Source organism: Protopterus annectens, chromosome 12.part0 (assembly GCF_019279795.1).
Source record: "Protopterus annectens isolate FY-2018-M chromosome 12.part0, PAN1.0, whole genome shotgun sequence".
Lineage (NCBI taxonomy): Eukaryota > Metazoa > Chordata > Ceratodontiformes > Protopteridae > Protopterus > Protopterus annectens.
Genome location: NC_056746.1, coordinates 1,148,115,883 through 1,148,132,828, shown reverse-complemented (window position 1 = coordinate 1,148,132,828; position 16,946 = coordinate 1,148,115,883). Strand labels below are relative to the sequence as shown.

Sequence of the window (16,946 nt, the reverse complement as noted above, 5' to 3'; positions counted from 1 at the left end):
TTTTTGCTTCTAAATATTTTGGCTCAAGATTTAATTATCCAGAAATGTCGTGACTCCCTTATGGGGATTTTCGGACCACCATTAAAGTGTTGAGAATTGACAGATCCAGGACTGGGCGCCAAGAGCCCTCTTTTCTGGGCACCAGGAAAAGTCTTGAGTAGAAACCCCTTTGTTCTACTAGAACAGGTTGAAGGGCTCTGATATTGAGCAGGAAAAGTACTTGCTTTTGAGCCACTCCCCACTGGTTTGAAGGAAGGTCTGGTAACCCGCTTGGGGTTGGCAGTGAATGATAGCAGAATTTGTACCCCTGGGATACAGTATCTCGGACCCATCGGTCCAGAGTAGTGAACATCCAGTTTTTTGCATGAAGGGCAAGTTTTCCCCCTAAGGGCACAAGTAAATGGGCAGGGCTGGGAAGGATAACTGAAAAGTCATTGTGAACTTTTTCCATAAGGGAGTGGCTTATCACTCCTTGTTTTTGTGGTGCGGGCACTCCATTGTTTAGATCTCTGCATACCCTGAGACTGTAGTCTGGGTGGCCTGTTCCCCCTGGGTTTGGTCTGGGAAGGCCTGGAAGGGGCTGGAAAGGACCAGTTTTTTGAAGGCCAATGCCTACTGAATCTAGATGGCTGCACTTGTAAGAATTCTTTGAGTTTGCATAGATTTAGCTTTTTCTTCCATCTTTTTAAGAACAACTTCTGCTTTGGTGCCAAAAAGTCCTTATTTAAAGGAGCATGTAGTAATTTGGATTTGACATGATCTAGCAATGTTTGTTCCTTCAGCCAAACATGCCTTCTCAGTACAGACCCAGTGACTGCAGCCCTGCAAGAAGCTACTAGGGCATCAAAGCCACACTGCAAAGTATGCTTACTAACTTGGTTTGCAGAATGCATTAGCTCTTGTAAATGTTTTTTTCTGCACAACCTGGAAGTAACAACATTTTTTGTTTAATTAGTTCCATAATATGTTACTGGTACTTCAACATGTGAAACTGGCAATTCAATGCCCTGATGGCAAGAGTTGCAAAGGTATATAGCTTCTTACCCCATCTGTCTAAAGCTCTGGAATCCCTGTCCGAAGGGGTAGGATTTTTAGCTGTAGTAGCCTTAATACTTTTAGGTCCCTGGGAAATGGTCTCTGGATCAGCAGTGGGATTCTTAAAGAGAAATTTGTGGGAATCAGGTACTCTGTAGTACCTGTCAGGTTTCCTAGGGGCCGGGGGTAATCATCAAGGACAGGGGGTATAGCTAGAGGCCTGTGCTGAGGCAACTTTAAAAATTCTCAGAGTTTCTTTTTGGACTGAGGATAGTTTTGGCATTCCCAGCGGAAATGCTCTCTTAAAGTATGCAAGGTTTCATCAAAAGAAAAATCCTCTGGAGGGGAGGCAGAGAGAATGGATTCATCTGCATCTGAATCCTCATAGGCTGATAAGGGCATGTCCTGATAATCAGAAGGGTGAGAGTCATTGCACTCCTGGTCTGTAGAATCATTAGGAAACTCAATTCTTTGTCTTTTAGCAGTGGAAGGCTGGCTTCTCCTACTTAGGATGTTAAGGTCATAAGCCATTCTAAGCATTTGTTTTTTGTGGCATGGAAGCTTGAGCATGCGATTTGGTCATCTGTTTTCTAGATGTAGTGCGTACTCTTGGCCTAAGAAAATCGGTAGTTTCGGCTAAAAATGAAGTTGCCAGTTTGATCCGAACACTGGTAGGTTGGAATACACCCTCAGAAAGCCAGTGCCTGCACAGCAGCTCCGGACCTATACAAGGTAGAGACATCCGCAGGTTCCATAGTCAAAGAAACATCTCGCGGCATACCGGACTACGAATGGGTCTCAGCAGAGGCCTGCAAATCCAGAGAAGAGGCTGCAAAAGAGCCTCACTGAGTACCAGCAGACTGGCGACTAGCTTAACGGAAGCGTCGTCAGCAGTTTTGGACCTATGCGGTCTGTCTCTATCTTTACGTTTTTTGGAAGATAGGTAGTCAGATGGCTTACTGAAGCCATTTCAGAATACAGAGAACGAGTGAAAGAATTTAGCAACAAAGATAGCCAGACGACGAATGGTTCGGGCGTTAAGGCACAAAACAGACAGCGTGGGACGTCGTGGTGTATGTATGTATATGTATATATATATATATATATATATATATATATATATATATATATATAAATAAAAAATACAACATATAAACCAGAAAGCCAGAAACTCCACCAAACTTTTTCAAAATCCTCAGACACAGCAATGAAAGGAGGGATAGTGAAAGGGATGTTGTATTGGAAGGACAGGAACAAATGAATCCAGCATTGTATTAAGCAAATTAACTACCAAATCCATTTCATTCTGCCCATCCAATTTGATTGATGGGTCAGAATACCCAGCTACTGAAATACTTGTGTAGCACCATAACAAGAGATCCTTGAGGATGGATACTTCAAAGGAAGCTCTGGATCTTGAAAGCAGATCTTGGTTACAAGGCTTGAAAAATATGTATTGTGCACCAAGTTGCTGCAGTGCAAACATCACTAACTGATTAATTCCTAAAGAAGGTTGAAGATGTAGCCGAAGAATGTGCTAAATAAGCTCTTGGTTTATATAACTTATTACAACTGGTATAAAACAAAGGTGATGCAGTCCAATAGCCATCTGGACAGTGTTACCCTGCATACTTTCTTCTTCAGCTTATTGGTTGCTAATGACAAAAAATAACTCTGGGTCCTTCAATTTGGTGTTATCTAGTGTGTAAATAGTATGCTCTCACTTGCTGAAATGATCAGGTAAAAAAAAACAGAAGATAAACAAGTCCTGAAGGAAATCTTGCCCTTATGAAAAAATCAGGCATGTCTAGACAGAAGAAAGGGCATATAGCACTGACATTCTCCTAGCTGAAGTGAAGGCCACTAGGAAAAGGATTTTCCAAGAAAAGAACTTCAAGGAATTGGAAAAAGCCATTTCATAGGGTGATTATGTTAAGGCTTTCAACACAATTTAGGTCCAAGGAGGATGAGATTGCCTCAGTGGAGGCTTAAGGAGAAAGACTGCTCACAAAAAAGCTTTACAGAAGCTTATGAGATGCTGGAGCATGTCTGTAGAAGGAAAATGAAGCCAGTTTGGCTTTGTCAAGGGCAGATCTTGCCTTTTGAACTTGGTCGACTTCTTCGAAACAGTTACCAAGACCATTGATGAGGGAAAGGCAGTCCATACAGCCTACCTTGACCTTGCAAAAGCTTTCGACACAATACCCCACTCGGGTATCATAGAGAAACTTACCAGCTTAAATGTAAACCCATATGTCACAAGATGGGTTGCAAACTGGCTAAAGGACAGAACCCACAGGGTTAGAGTTGCTGGAGCCATGTCAGACTCCAAGCCGGTTACAAGTGGTGTCCCACAGGACTCAGTCCTTAGCCCCCTATTGTTCGGCATCTACTTCTCAGAAGTACAGGCAAACATAGGAGGACTATGGCTGACAAAGTTTGCGGATGACTGCAAACTGGGTGCCATAGTGGATAGTACATTGGACACAGATATCCTTCAGAGGGGTCTCACGGAAACAGATAGCTGGTGCCGGAGCCATGGCCTGAAGTTAAATGCAAAAAAGTGTATAGTCATACCCTTCGGGAAAAACAAGGTAACCCCAAGCTACCATATAGATGGCAACCCACTAAGCACAGAAGAGGTTATCAGGGACCTGGGTACCCAGGTTGACAGTGGCCTCTCGTTTGACACTCACGTTGCTAAAGTGGTTCGAAAGACCTTCTATATTGCCCATCTGATCATGAAGGGATTCACATCCAGATCAAGTGAGGTCATTGTTCCCCTGTACTCTTCACTTATCAGACCAATGATCGAGTACAATGCCCCGTTTGGGATGTATCTCACCCGACACCTGCAGCAATTGGAGAGACCCCAAAAGTTCCTCACCAAAAGGATAAAGGGACTCCAAAACCTGTCATATACTGCCAGACTGAAGAAACTCCAACTCTATTCAGTTGCATACCGTCTGCTCAGAGGTGACCTGTGCCTGACATACAAGGCCATGACCAACCCGGAATTAATGGACATGCTCCACCTCAAAAATCCAAATCCACCAGAACCACTAGAGCAAGTGACTTAAACCTTAGCACGGATATAAATAGGACGTGCTGGAGGGATAGATTTATCACCCAGAGACTCCCCATGCTGTGGAATAAAATCCCGGTCCATGTGAGGCAGAGCACCTCGCTGGCTCTGTTCAAGAGAAATCTTGACCGGTGGATGGGAGATCGTAGGTTTACCCCGGGAATCATCTCTGTGTCACTGCTGGACAGAGGCACAACAAACTAATGGGCACATTATTTCTAACATAAGGGGTGGCGTAAGCCACATAACTTTGGGCTAGGCTTATAAATGGCCTAGTATAAACCTATGAACCTATGAAATGGACTTTCATGGTTGAAAAACTGGCTCCCACATCAAACAGTGGACACAAACTGTAAAACATTAGGAACTGAAACTTCAAAAGGGTTTACTTCCTGCAAAGTAGCCCAGACAGCAAAACACTTACATTTACCAAGATAAATGTTTCATGCAGAATCTGAAACACTGAAAGAAAAAAAATGCCCCCAACCCAATAAAGAAGCATCTGTGGTAACACCCGCCTTCAGAAGCAGAAGTACAAGATGAACAATGGGGATGAGATCTAGCAATGTAAATGTTCCATGTATGTCACAGTGATTGGGGGGGGGGGTCGAGATGACGAGTTAAGAGACAATTTAATCTTTAGTAATAATTGCAACTATCATTTAGTAATGGGCAAACAGGGCCATTAGGATACAGGATGCCATGAGGACCAAAGCCTAGAAGACTAGATAGTACAGTTGTGTTCAATTACCATAAATGTAGATGTTAGAGTGTATTCACTGCTGCAGTCATTACATATGGGTTATCTGCTTGCAGGTAGCCCTCAGTCGGCCTGATCAAAGTCTTGGGTACTGCGTCGGTTGCTGTCCCTTCTTCCATGACGTCAGGTCGTCAGGGGTATAAAACATGCAGCCGACACCATTACATCAATTTTTCCTGCCCCACATGTCAGGTGCCCCCCTAATGGGAAGCAATTAAATATAAAAGTACAATGATATACCTCCAACAAAAAAGCAAATACACTAAAAAGGCTTTTAAGCATAGTAAAGGAAAGTAGAGGTATAGCCAAAAGAAGTGAGGAGGCTGGAGGGAGGGTAACCAGGACTGCAACAGTGAATTCAATCCAACATCTACATTTATTGTAAGTGTACACAACTGTACTATGTTCGTGTTTCACTGTTGCAGTCATTACATTTGGGTAGATTCCCAAAGCTAAGGTTGGGAGGAGGAATTTAGGTAGCATTATGGCCAGCTATAAGGGCCCGCAAGACTGCATTGGCAAAGCCAGCTCTGGATTTAAAAAAAATTGGCAAATGATGCTTGGTGAAAGTATGTACAGAACTCCAGGTAGCAGCTTCTGGAATGTCCCTGGTAGGGACGCCTCCGAGAAAGGCTGTAGAGGTAGACGTAGACCTGGTGGAGAGAGGTCTGATCCACTGGGGGATAGGTTTTCCATGGTGCTTATAGACTAAATGAATGCAATGGCTTATCCATTTAGAAATGGTTTGCTTTGAAATAGCCTTCCCATCTGCCCCTGCAACAAATGCCACCAGCAGTTGTTCAGATTTCTTTTGAGGTTTAGTCCTGTCCAAGTAGAATCTAAGTTGTCTGTGCACATCTAAGGAATGCAGTATCCGTTCCCCTTTATTCTGTGGATTGGGAAAGAAGGTTGGCAAATGAATGGACTGATTAAGAGCCACAATGAATACCACCTTGGGCATGAAGGATGGATTGGTTCTGAGGGACACCCTGTCCGCATGAAAGATGATGAAAGGCTCCACTGCCATAAGGGCCTGTAATTCAGATACCCTTCTAGCTGAAGTGATTGCTAAAAGGAAAGCTGTTTTCCAAGAAAAAGAGTTTTAAGTCTGCAGTAGCAGCTGGCTCGACAGGAGGTAGAGTGTTTCTCCAAGACAAAGTTAAGGTCCCAGGCTGGGGTTGGAGCTCTCCTGGGTGGTCTCAAATTTTTAGTCCCTCTGAGGAACTGCTTGAGCAGTGGATGAGAGAAGAGGGGAGGGTTCTGTGTTATGAGCTGAAATGGCTGAGGCATGGATTTTAATGGAAGAAAAAGAAAGGCCCTTGTGAAGCATCTCAGTTAAGTATTGTAAAATCTGAGGTATATTGGGCGCTGCTGTGCTCATCCCTAGAGAATGGTTCCAGCCACAGAATCTTTTCCATTTTTCAGCATAAGATTTTCTAGTACTAGGCCTCCTTGCCTCTAAAATGATATCCATCACAGGTTTACTGAGGGATGCTAAAGGAGAGACTATGTAATTAGCCAGGCTGCAAGGTTCAGTGTTAGAAGATGAAGGTGAGGAATCTGGTTCTCCTGCTGAGACAACATGGAAGGAGTCTGAGGCAGGCGCCATGGGGATAACCATGAACACACTGTGCAGGAGAAGGTACCAGTGTTTGCACGGCCAGTCTGGAGCAATCAAAATCATCCTTGGTTTGTCCTGTTTGATTTTTAGTAGTACTTTGGAGAGCAGAGGCAGAGGGGGGAAGGCATAGACTGATAGGTTTTATCCAGCTGAAAAACAGAGCATCCACTTTCCAGGCTTGTTTGTGGGGAGTCCTTGTGCAAAATTTGTCCAATCGGTAGTTGTGGGGAGAGGCAAACAGGTCTATATCTGGGCTCCCCCATTTGCTTGCCAACATGTTGAAAACCCTTGGTTCCAATTTCCACTCGTGTGGGTCCATGAGGTTTCTGCTTAGTCCGTCTGCCAGTGTACTTAATTTTCCTGGCAGGAATTGAGCTTGTAGGTGCACTTGGTAGCTCAAGGCTGTGTTCCACAATGCCATGGCTAGTCTGCAGAAGGGGTAAGAATGCGTACCCTCCTGGTTGTTTATGTACCACATAACAGTGGTGTTGTCCATCTTTACCATTAGTTGTCCTGGAAGAATGTGGTCCTTGAAGGCTGTCAGAGCATTCTGTACAGCTAACATTTCTTTTTGATTGACATGCAGGTGCATTTGACTTGGGTTCCATTTGCCCTGAATGCACTTCCCTGCCAAGTGAGCTCCCCATGCATAGTCTGATGCATCTGTTAGGGTTTGGGCGGCAGGGAGTGGTGTGAAAGGCAGTCCCTTGTTTTGGAGGTAGGCCTCTGCCCACCAAAGGAACTCTAGGCGTAGGCAAGGTATGATAGGAATCATTGTTTCTAGATCCTGAGAATGTTGACACCATAGGCTTTTTAGATACCACTGTAGTATCCTCATATGCAGTCGTGCATATGGAATTAGAAGAATGCAGGAGGCCATGAACCCCAAGGCTTGCAGTATTTGTCTTGCAGATAGCAGGGTTTTTGTGGCCACTTGTTTGAAGTAGGTTGTCAAATTAATTTGTTTCTCTGGCGTGAGGTAAGCCATCTGGGAAGTTGCATTCAAGCTTGCTCCCAGGAATATAATTTGTTGACAGGGTACCAGGTGTGATTTCTTTTCGTTTATGGTGTACCCCAGACAAGTTAGAACCCTTTGTACAAAGACCAGATTCAAAAGTATGTCCTGGCTTTCTGCCTAAATTAGACAATCGTCCAGGTATGGGTATACTTTAATACTTCTTTGCCTGCAAAATGCAATAACTGGAGCTAGGCACTTTGTGAATACTCTGGGCACAGTAGATAAACCAAAGGGCAGTGCGTGTAGCCTGCTTTGAAGCGTAGGTATCTTCTGAAAGATTTCTTGATTGGGATGTGCAGGTATGCTTCTTTTAAATCTAGTGCTGCCAACCAGGTATCTTTGCCTAGCATAGGAAGTAATTGGTGAAGAGTCAGCATCTTGAATTTTGGAATCTCCAAAAAGGTGTTTAGAGTAGACAGGTCCAGGATACGACGCCATGAACTGTCTTTTCTGGGTACTGGGAAAAGTCTCTAGTAGAAACCTTGTCCCTTTTCCTCTTCTGGTACCAGTTGAATAGCCCCCAATGCTTGAGAGAGAAATTACTTGTTTTTGGGCCTCTGCCCACTGATTTGGGGGTAGGTCTGGCCACCCGCTTGGTGTTGGCAACGTGTGGAAGTGAAATCTCTATCCCTGGGACACTATATTTAAAACCCATTTGTCCTGGGTAATGAGTTTCCAATTCTTTTCATGAAGAGCAATCTTTCCCCCAAAGGGGCAGTCAGTTGATAAGTGCTTGGAATTTTTAAAAGGAAGTCATTGAGACAGTTGACCATAGGGGGGAGTCATTCACAGATTTGGAAATGGAGGGCCCCCCCCCACTGCTTAGTTCTGTGTGTCCGCTGGGACTGAAACCTGGGGTTTTTGCTGCATCTGGGTTTGGCTTGAGAAGACCTGGAAGGGGCTGGAAAGGATCAATTCATAGAGGGCCAGTGCCTACTAAAGCTAGGAGGCTGAACCTGTAAAAATAAAAATCTTTAACAGTTTGCATAGATTTAGCTTTATCTTCCATCTTTTTAAGAACTTCCTCAGCCTTGCTGCCAAACAGGCAGTCCTGATTTAAAGGAACATCTAGCAATTTAGCTTTAACATAATCAGGCAAAGATTGTTCCTTAAGCCAAGCATGCCTTCAGAGCACAGACCCAGTAACAGCAGCCCTGCAAGATGCCTCTAATGAATCAAAACCACATTGCAAAGTACGTTTTCCAACTTGTTCAGCAGAATGCATTAAATCCTGCAATTCTTTATTTTCCACACAGTCAGGAATCAACATAATTTTCTGTTTAAGCAGTCCAATTACATGTTGCCGATACTTTAACTGCTGGTGGCATTTGCTGCAGAGGCAGAGGGGAAGGCTATTTCAAAGCAAACCATTTGTAAATGGACAGGCCATTGCATTAATTTCTGCTATAAGCACCATGGAAAACCTATCCCCAGGGGATAAGACCTCACTCCACCAGGGTTGCATCTACCTCTATAGCCTTTCTCAGAGGCGTTCCTTCCAGGGACATCCTAGAAGCTGCTACCTGGAGATCTGTACATACTTTCACCAAGCATCATCATTTGCCAATTTTCTCTAAATCCAGAGCTGGCTTTGCCACTGCAGTCTAAATTTCTCCTCCCAACCATACCTTTCGGAATCTACCCAAATGTAATGACTGCAACAGTGAAACACGGAGAGCATAGTAAAGTTGTGTATACTTACCATAAATGTAGATGTTGGAGTGTATTCACTGTTGCAGTCCTGGTTACCCTCCCTCCAGCCCCCTAACTTCTTTTGGCTATACCTCTACTTTCCTTTACTATGCTTAAAAGCCTTTTTGGTGTACTTGTTTTTTTGCTGGAGGTATATCATTGTACTTTTATATTTAATTGCTTCCCATTAGGGGGGCACCTAACATCTGGGGAAAGAAAAACTTATGTAATGGCGTCGGCTGCATGTTTTATACCCCTAATGTCATGGAAGAAGGGATAGCAACTGACGCAGGACCCAAGACTTTGTTAATCAGGCCGACTGAGGGCTACTGCAAGCAGATAACCCAAATGTAATGACTGCAACAGTGAAACATGAAGAACATCAGGGGATCTCTGTTGCACAATTCAATGCAGGATCACCTTCAGTGCAAGACGTGGGCCCTCTCCAGAGGGAGGGAAAACTTTGCAATGAGCTGTATCCAGTTGGCAGCATATGAACCGAAAGATCCAAGTAGCTTGTAATACTGACTTTTCCTTGTTTTTTTTAAACACCTTTATTAAATTATCATGTAAGATATAGGCACACATACATTAAAAGAAAAAAAAAACAGTGCTACCATTTTTTTCTGTTTGCATAAATTATTCATCACTTGCTTTCCTTCTTTATAACTATCAGTCCAACATTAAAATAAGTTGCTCACTTCCTTCCTTCCCATAAACTTCATTCGTCCTTCTGAACACATGGCATGTATTGTTCCTACTGCTTCCATTCATTTCTATGTAATTTGCTCCTTCTCGTCTAAAGATCTTTCTTCCATTTTTAACACACTTACTGAATAATCACTTTAAGACAAATGCATACATTTATATACAAGAAAAACTGTTAACAAGTTCAGTTACAAATGTTATACATCACACATGCACTTTTATAAAATCAATCCAAAATTAAATTGCTCAATTCCTTCCTTCCAGTAAATCTCTCTCCTCCAAAACATTATTCCGAGTGTATTATTCCCACAACTTCCATTTTTTCTACGCAATTTGCTCCTACCCTTTTCTAAAGATCCCACATCCAGTTCTTTTATTTCTGTTACAATATTCACTTCAAAAACAGACTGTTTTCTATTTTCTAGTGTGTTTGTGTGTGTGTGTGTGTGTGTGTGTATATATATATATATATATATATATATATACACATATATATATATATATATATATATACACACACACACACATATACATATATATTTGGCAGCCACCACAATTAAATTCAACAAGGCCTTACTATGTCTAGGCAATTTAAATCCTGTATCCCAGCTCAAAAGAATTTTTTCCTTAGTTACATCCATTTGCTCACAGAATATTTCTGACAGAGTACTCTGCATAGAATTTTACGTATCAGCTCATTCTACTCTAAAAACATATGCTCCATTACCTCTTCCTTCCCCATCACACCTCCAACATTTACCATCTACCGGAGGAAAAATTCTTTGGAGTCTGTTTGGGGTATAAAAAAAATATCCATGCAAACATTTTTAAGCAAAAATAGTTTGTTGCATATCTGTAGCCGGACATATGTCCTCTCATTGTTTCCTTGTGAACTGATTATCCAATCTCTCTTCCCAATCTTTTCTAACATCCCGATTCCTATGTATGCAACATTTTATGTGCCCTACTAATTGTCCCTTTTTAACAGGGGCTTTTGTTCTATATTCAACTAAAAACTGTACCAGAGTAGGTCTTTCACTACCCTGCAGTTCACACAGTTTCTTAGCTTCTCCCAATTCTATTACCTTTCCCCTTCTAGTTATTTGCTTCCAATTCTTTGGTTTCTTTGCAAGTTATCTTCAATAAATTCCAGTCCCCTGCCTATTCTCTGTGCCTTTCTTCCATTTCTTTTATCATTCTTACAATATTCAACATTTCAAATACAGTTGGTTTAGACTCCAACTCTTTTGGCTGCGAAAAACCAATTACTAGAAAATGGAAATCAAACTTAACAAGGCCTTACTAAGTATATGCAATTCAGATTCTGTGCCCTAGCTCAAAAGAAACATTTCCTTAGTTACAGGCCTTTTCTCACCTAATATTTCTGATAGTTACTCTAAAGGGAATCTTTAAAATCTGCCAACTTGCTACTCTAACAAAAAAATGCTCCCAGTTGCTTCTTTCTTCTCTATCACACCTCCAACATTTGCTATGTACCCAAGGAATTTTTTTTGGAAGTCTGCTTGCTATGAAAACACTTCCAAGAAAAATTCTAAACCTTCTGGACACAAGCCCACCCACTGTTCTCTTGTAAATTGATTTTCTAATCTTTTTTCTAACCTCTTCTGACTGATTTACAGTTATCATGCAATATTTCACATGCCCTACTAATTATCCCTTTTTAACAGCAGCTTTTTTTTTCTAGATTCAACTATTAAGTTCTACCAGAGCAGGTCTTTCACATATGCTTCGCCTATCCCTTTCTTTTTGGCTATACTTCAATATCAATCCCTGGGGTGGGGAAGGCAGTAAAGACTCTACAGTCCAAATGTCTATTGGGCCTCATCCCACTCTGTTACCTTTCCCTCTGTAGTTACTTGCTCCCAAATACCTGGGTTCCTTTCCAGTTTCCTCTAGTACATTCCAGCCCCCTCTTGCCTATTTTCTGAACTCTACTTGCAGCCATCCCAATTGGTACAATCTCCTTTTCTCTATTCTTATGTTGGCTTATTCTTGGAATACTTTCTGCTACTTTATTCTGTGTGGTTGCTATTAGGATCTGCAGCCAAAATCCCACAGTCTTCTTATTTATTGAATTAACACTGCTTCATCATCTCCTGCTCCTTTGGATTAAAGCCTTCTGTTTGTGTTTTAAGTGAACCTTAACTGTGTAGCTCTAAAATCTCTCTTCAAATAGTCTAATCCTAAATCACCTTTTTCTACTGGAAGGATCATCTTATACCACCCTCTTCCCCTCCCAAATACATTACTTAAATTATTTTTTATTGTCTTCAACTTCTCGGGTTGATAAAAATATGGCTGATCTGTAAATAAAACTAAAGGGACTAAAATACATTCACTAACAAGTGCTTCCAGTTTCTCAGTTTTTGTATCATCTTTTTAGACTCTTCCCACATATCCTTAGCTGCCATAACAAAAGCCTTTTTAACACATACACAAACACTTCATCTTATTGTCTGCCCATAAATATGGGTATTGCTGAACCATAACAGGTATACCTTTTTACTTGATCTTCATTAACTTCACATCCTGAAAACACTCTAAATGGTCTCAAAATGTTCCACAACAATGATGCCCTTTTCTGGATTTATTAGGTATAAATCATCATCTGCAAATAAGCCAACTTTTATTGATCGTCAAACCAGTTATAACCTTGAATTGCTGAGTCCCACTTTTTTCTTTTGTTTTTTTAACCAATCGCTCTAAATACATAGCAAAGGGGAAGAGGGCACCCTGGCCTGGTTGCTTTGTTCAAAAATAACTTATCAGACGGAAACCCTCTCCACTTCCCTCTGAGCCTTTACATATCCCTCCTATTTAACATTACTTTATCAGGGAATGCAAATGCTTCCACTACCCTACTCAAAATGTTAGCTTATTCAGTCGATTGTTTCCTCTGCAACAAGATCCACCAACAGTAGCATTTTCTTACATTCTGCTTCCCTCTTCCTTTTTCCTCTTACATGCTCCATAAGTTTGGAGACCACCCTTTCCACTTTCTGCTGCCCCAGTCTTTCTAATAGACATCTTTGTGCACTGGAGTTATCATAAATTAGTTGCCTAAGAACAGTCTTTCTAAATTTGTGCATATTATCCAAATACTCTTACTTTGTACTTAGCACTCTGCAGTTGTGCGTCTTTGTTCTGAGAGATTCCCCTTGTTCTGGAATACTTTTAACCTTTGTCAACCCCTAGAAATTTCCATAACTTCTTAACCATCTCGCTCTCTTATTTATACTCCATTTTAAACTCCATTTTTACTTTATCCTACTCACTAGCTATCACTTCTGAAAAAAGTTTTCTATTTTCTGTAATAGCTATCGAACTTCTGCTACCCAGTCCTTACATCATTCCTTAAATTATTCTCTTTTTAGCAAGTAGGTGGGAAAGTGCCAGTATCTCATTTTCACTTCATTACTCTGTAGTTTTATCTCAGTTTTATTGTTGCTTGATCTGAAATTATTTGACAAAACTACTTTTCCTTAATCAAGATTTCCAAGGACAGACAAAGCTGGAGAAGTTAATGCCTGACTATCATTAGAGATTACAGTGTAGTGGCAGCCAACTGTGTAAATTTGGCAACATCCTGGTTCCCTAGAGCCATAGATGGGCTGCAACTATGGCTGTGCACTGCTGAACACAGAGGGGGTTGTAGTGAGACCAAAGGGGAGGGCTCTGAACTGATGACTAGCTCCTATTCAGCAGCACAGCAAATTCCCCGATGCTGGGGCATTCCTTATGAGTAACATCCTGAAGATCAACAGAGCACATCTGGACTTTTGCCTGAACACATAGCAGAACTGATTGTACTGTGACCATTTTGAACAGGGTCTTTTAATTGGCCTGATGTCCTTGTTCTTTTTTGGAATAAAAAACAATCTCAAATAGTACTCTTACCCTATCTCCCCTCATGACTGCTTTTAGTATATGGGGTGGTACATCTGGGGTGGCCAAGGTGCCTGGTGTGGGAAAAGGTATGTTAATAGCCACTATATTTTATCCCTCTTACCCAGAAGTCCCACTTGACAGCCATCCACAAATGAGAGTGAATGCATAAACGACTCCCAACTGCCTCCAGAGGGGAGCAGTCCAGTAAGCCTTCAGGTTCTAGGCTGCTGCCAGTCAGAAAATAGCCAGCAATATCCATGGTTTTGCAGTGCCCTACGACCTCTGCATCTAAAGGAGCCACCTTTGCCTTGATCACTGCAGTCAGAAACTGAGTTGAAAGGATGACTCTTACATTTTCCTAAATACGATTTGGATCCCTTTTGGTTCTGGCTGTAAGGACTTTGAGGGTTCTCAAATCTTTGATGGCAGATAGCATCTTTGCTTCCTGATCACAATTCTGCATGTGTTCCTTAACCACTAGACCAAATAAACAGGCACCATCATATGGGGAACTGGCAAAGGACCCTTTAAAATTATCCACAAAATTGCATAAGCAGAGCCAGGCAAGACATCTCTTAAAACACTATTCCCATTGCCTGGGTTGCTCCACAAGCTGTACTGTCCATGAGTTGCAAGAGATTTGTGTTATGTATAGTATTAAAGATGGTTTCCAAATCTTTCTTTGAACCGAGGGGTGGAGGTGTGGGGGGGTCTTTTCAGAGACTAAAACCTTGCTCGGCCAGATCCCTCTGGAATCTGTTCACGTGGGTCGTACAGTCCAGGGTACTAAATGCAACACTGGCTTAAGCATATGTCCACCTCCTTAACCTATCCATCCCCTCACTTCATTGGGCAGATAAACCATGGACATATCCTCAATTCAGCTCCATCTGAGTAGCATCTGACACAATAATGCAATCTACCAAGGAACCCTTCATCCACTACTGCCTGTCCTATCATGGCTACAGAATTCTGTCTGGTTTTCTAGGTACAGACTCACATAAATTAAGTTCCTGCCATGATTTCTGGCTGGACAAGTCAATGAGACTTTCTGCTGGAAAAAGCACCCTAGTGGTGGTGGTGTCGAACTGTAAGCTTCATCAAACAGGACTTTTTCATGGGGGAGGCTGTCTGTGGACCAACTACCCTCTGGTGAATGAGCTCTAAAACCTCAAAGGCAGCATCCTCAGGGGAAAGACTGAAGGGAATCCCTCTATCACCAGAGTTTTTTTGTAATAGACTCTGATGAGGAATCCTTGTGGCTCCGCTTGCACATCTGCTTCCTTGGAAGATCAGACAGTGGGCTGTCTGAATTCTCAGAGGACTGTGACGGCACCTGGGCAGACCTTTTGAGGCCTTGAGTTTTACTCAGACCCATACATTGAGTGGGCTCCAAACCCACTGATCCTTCATGAGCTGAGGGTGAACATCTTTCCTGAATCGTTCTAAGGGTATTTTTGGTATTAATAATGAGGACAAAAATTGCAAAGTGGCAACAACTGGCTGGAGTTTAACCATTGCAGCCTGACGTCCAATGACACACAATCTTTCCAAGCACATTTGTTTTGCAGGACTGAACACTACAAACTCCTAGTTTAGCTGCTTTCCAAAATGCTTTCTTCCTTCTGAAGGAAACTTGCGCAGAAAACTACTGTACACATCACCTCTTAGCTCAGGGAGAAAGAAGTACCACAACAAAATTCCAAGAAAGCAGTTTCAGTTTAGTCTCAACATCCTGTGCTCCACTTTCCAAGTTACAGTATACAGCACCCCAACAATGAACTGAAACTGAAAAAAAAAAAACTGCAATGCAGCAGTTGATCTATGCTTGTTCATGCTAAAACTGGGGGGGGGGGGGGGTGCAGAGCATTAACATTAAAAAGATTGTCAATACAAAGCTCGAATGGTTAAAATTGTATTTTGGGGACCTTTTTCCTAGATCAAATGTTTCCTACTCTTGGACAAAATCATAAATAAAAGAGATGAAAAAAAAGATGCATCGTTACAACTATCAAAAAAGTGACTAACACTGTTCTTGTTGCAAAAGCATAAGCACTAAAACTAAACACAAACTGACACTATTACACTTAGATAAATAACACACACATTTGGCTAAATCTTAAAAATGTGACCCTCTGGCATTCATTCACATTTGGTTTACTCACGCTTACAGCTAATAAAATATGCTGATACCCCTAATAATGCGACAAGTTAAAAATCAGCATTCCCTAGTAAAGAAATGGTGGAAAGGGCTGTTATGGACCATACTCAAAGTACCAAAATTTTAAGCGCAGAAAATTTAATCATACTCGAAGCCAAGCACACTTAGCAAAAGTAATAACAGTACACAATTTATGCCTAAACAAAGTACCAACTGTCAAACCAGTTAAGTTTCTTCCTTTTAAATGGATTTTCAGGCAGTCTAAAATGTCATTTAATAAATGTTTAAAAAAAATGTTACTCACTGGACTACAGTCACAGTTCTGGTTATGCCCATGCATCACAATGTTCGATGTAGAGTGCTTTCTCCAGATCAGTGTGTCAAAAAGATTATTCAGCCCAGGGATCAATTTGTACTCTGCTATCATTTTGTGCACCTGTGGAATAGATAAACAATTAAGCCTAACACTGCTAAAGATCAGCTCACCTATCAATCAGAATGTGATATAAATAAAGATCTGCAAGTTAACTGTGCTACCAAACACTAAATTGGAATTACATTAAAAAGTAGACCCTCATGAACTCCATTTTTGGTGGAGCCTGCAAATTCATTAGATCTAAGATTTGTATTAAAGGGATCAAGTAAATAGGCAACATTTCCACATTCAATCCTCTACCACCACATCAAATTCAACACAAAATTCTGTAAACATCAAGTGTAGGTAAAAGGATGCAAACTCAAAGAGACCACTGATAAGATACCTGTTCGGTTTTAAAGGGTTGTGCACAAAATAAAACAGATTCTAAAATGCATGAACTTCAATTTCCCAAAAAGGATTAAGGCACCAGAAGAGGCATAGAAAAATTGCAAAGTTTGCAATGGTGTTGAATATGCAATAAAATGACCACAAAGAATGGTTGGGTAAACACACTTATGAGAGGATCACCACTGCAGTAC

The 16,946-nt window shown here is 41.6% G+C and overlaps 1 protein-coding gene across 1 annotated transcript in view; it reads right to left on the bottom strand.

The window, feature by feature from the left end:
* LOC122817037 (transient receptor potential cation channel subfamily C member 4 associated protein) overlaps positions 1-16,946 on the bottom strand; it is a gene marked incomplete in the record, with an annotated part of 2,826,501 nt that overhangs the window by 972,709 nt on the left and 1,836,846 nt on the right. Inside the window, 1 exon segment of the mRNA XM_044090168.1 lies at positions 16,294-16,425. Within this exon segment, the coding sequence (XP_043946103.1) occupies positions 16,294-16,425 (132 nt within the window).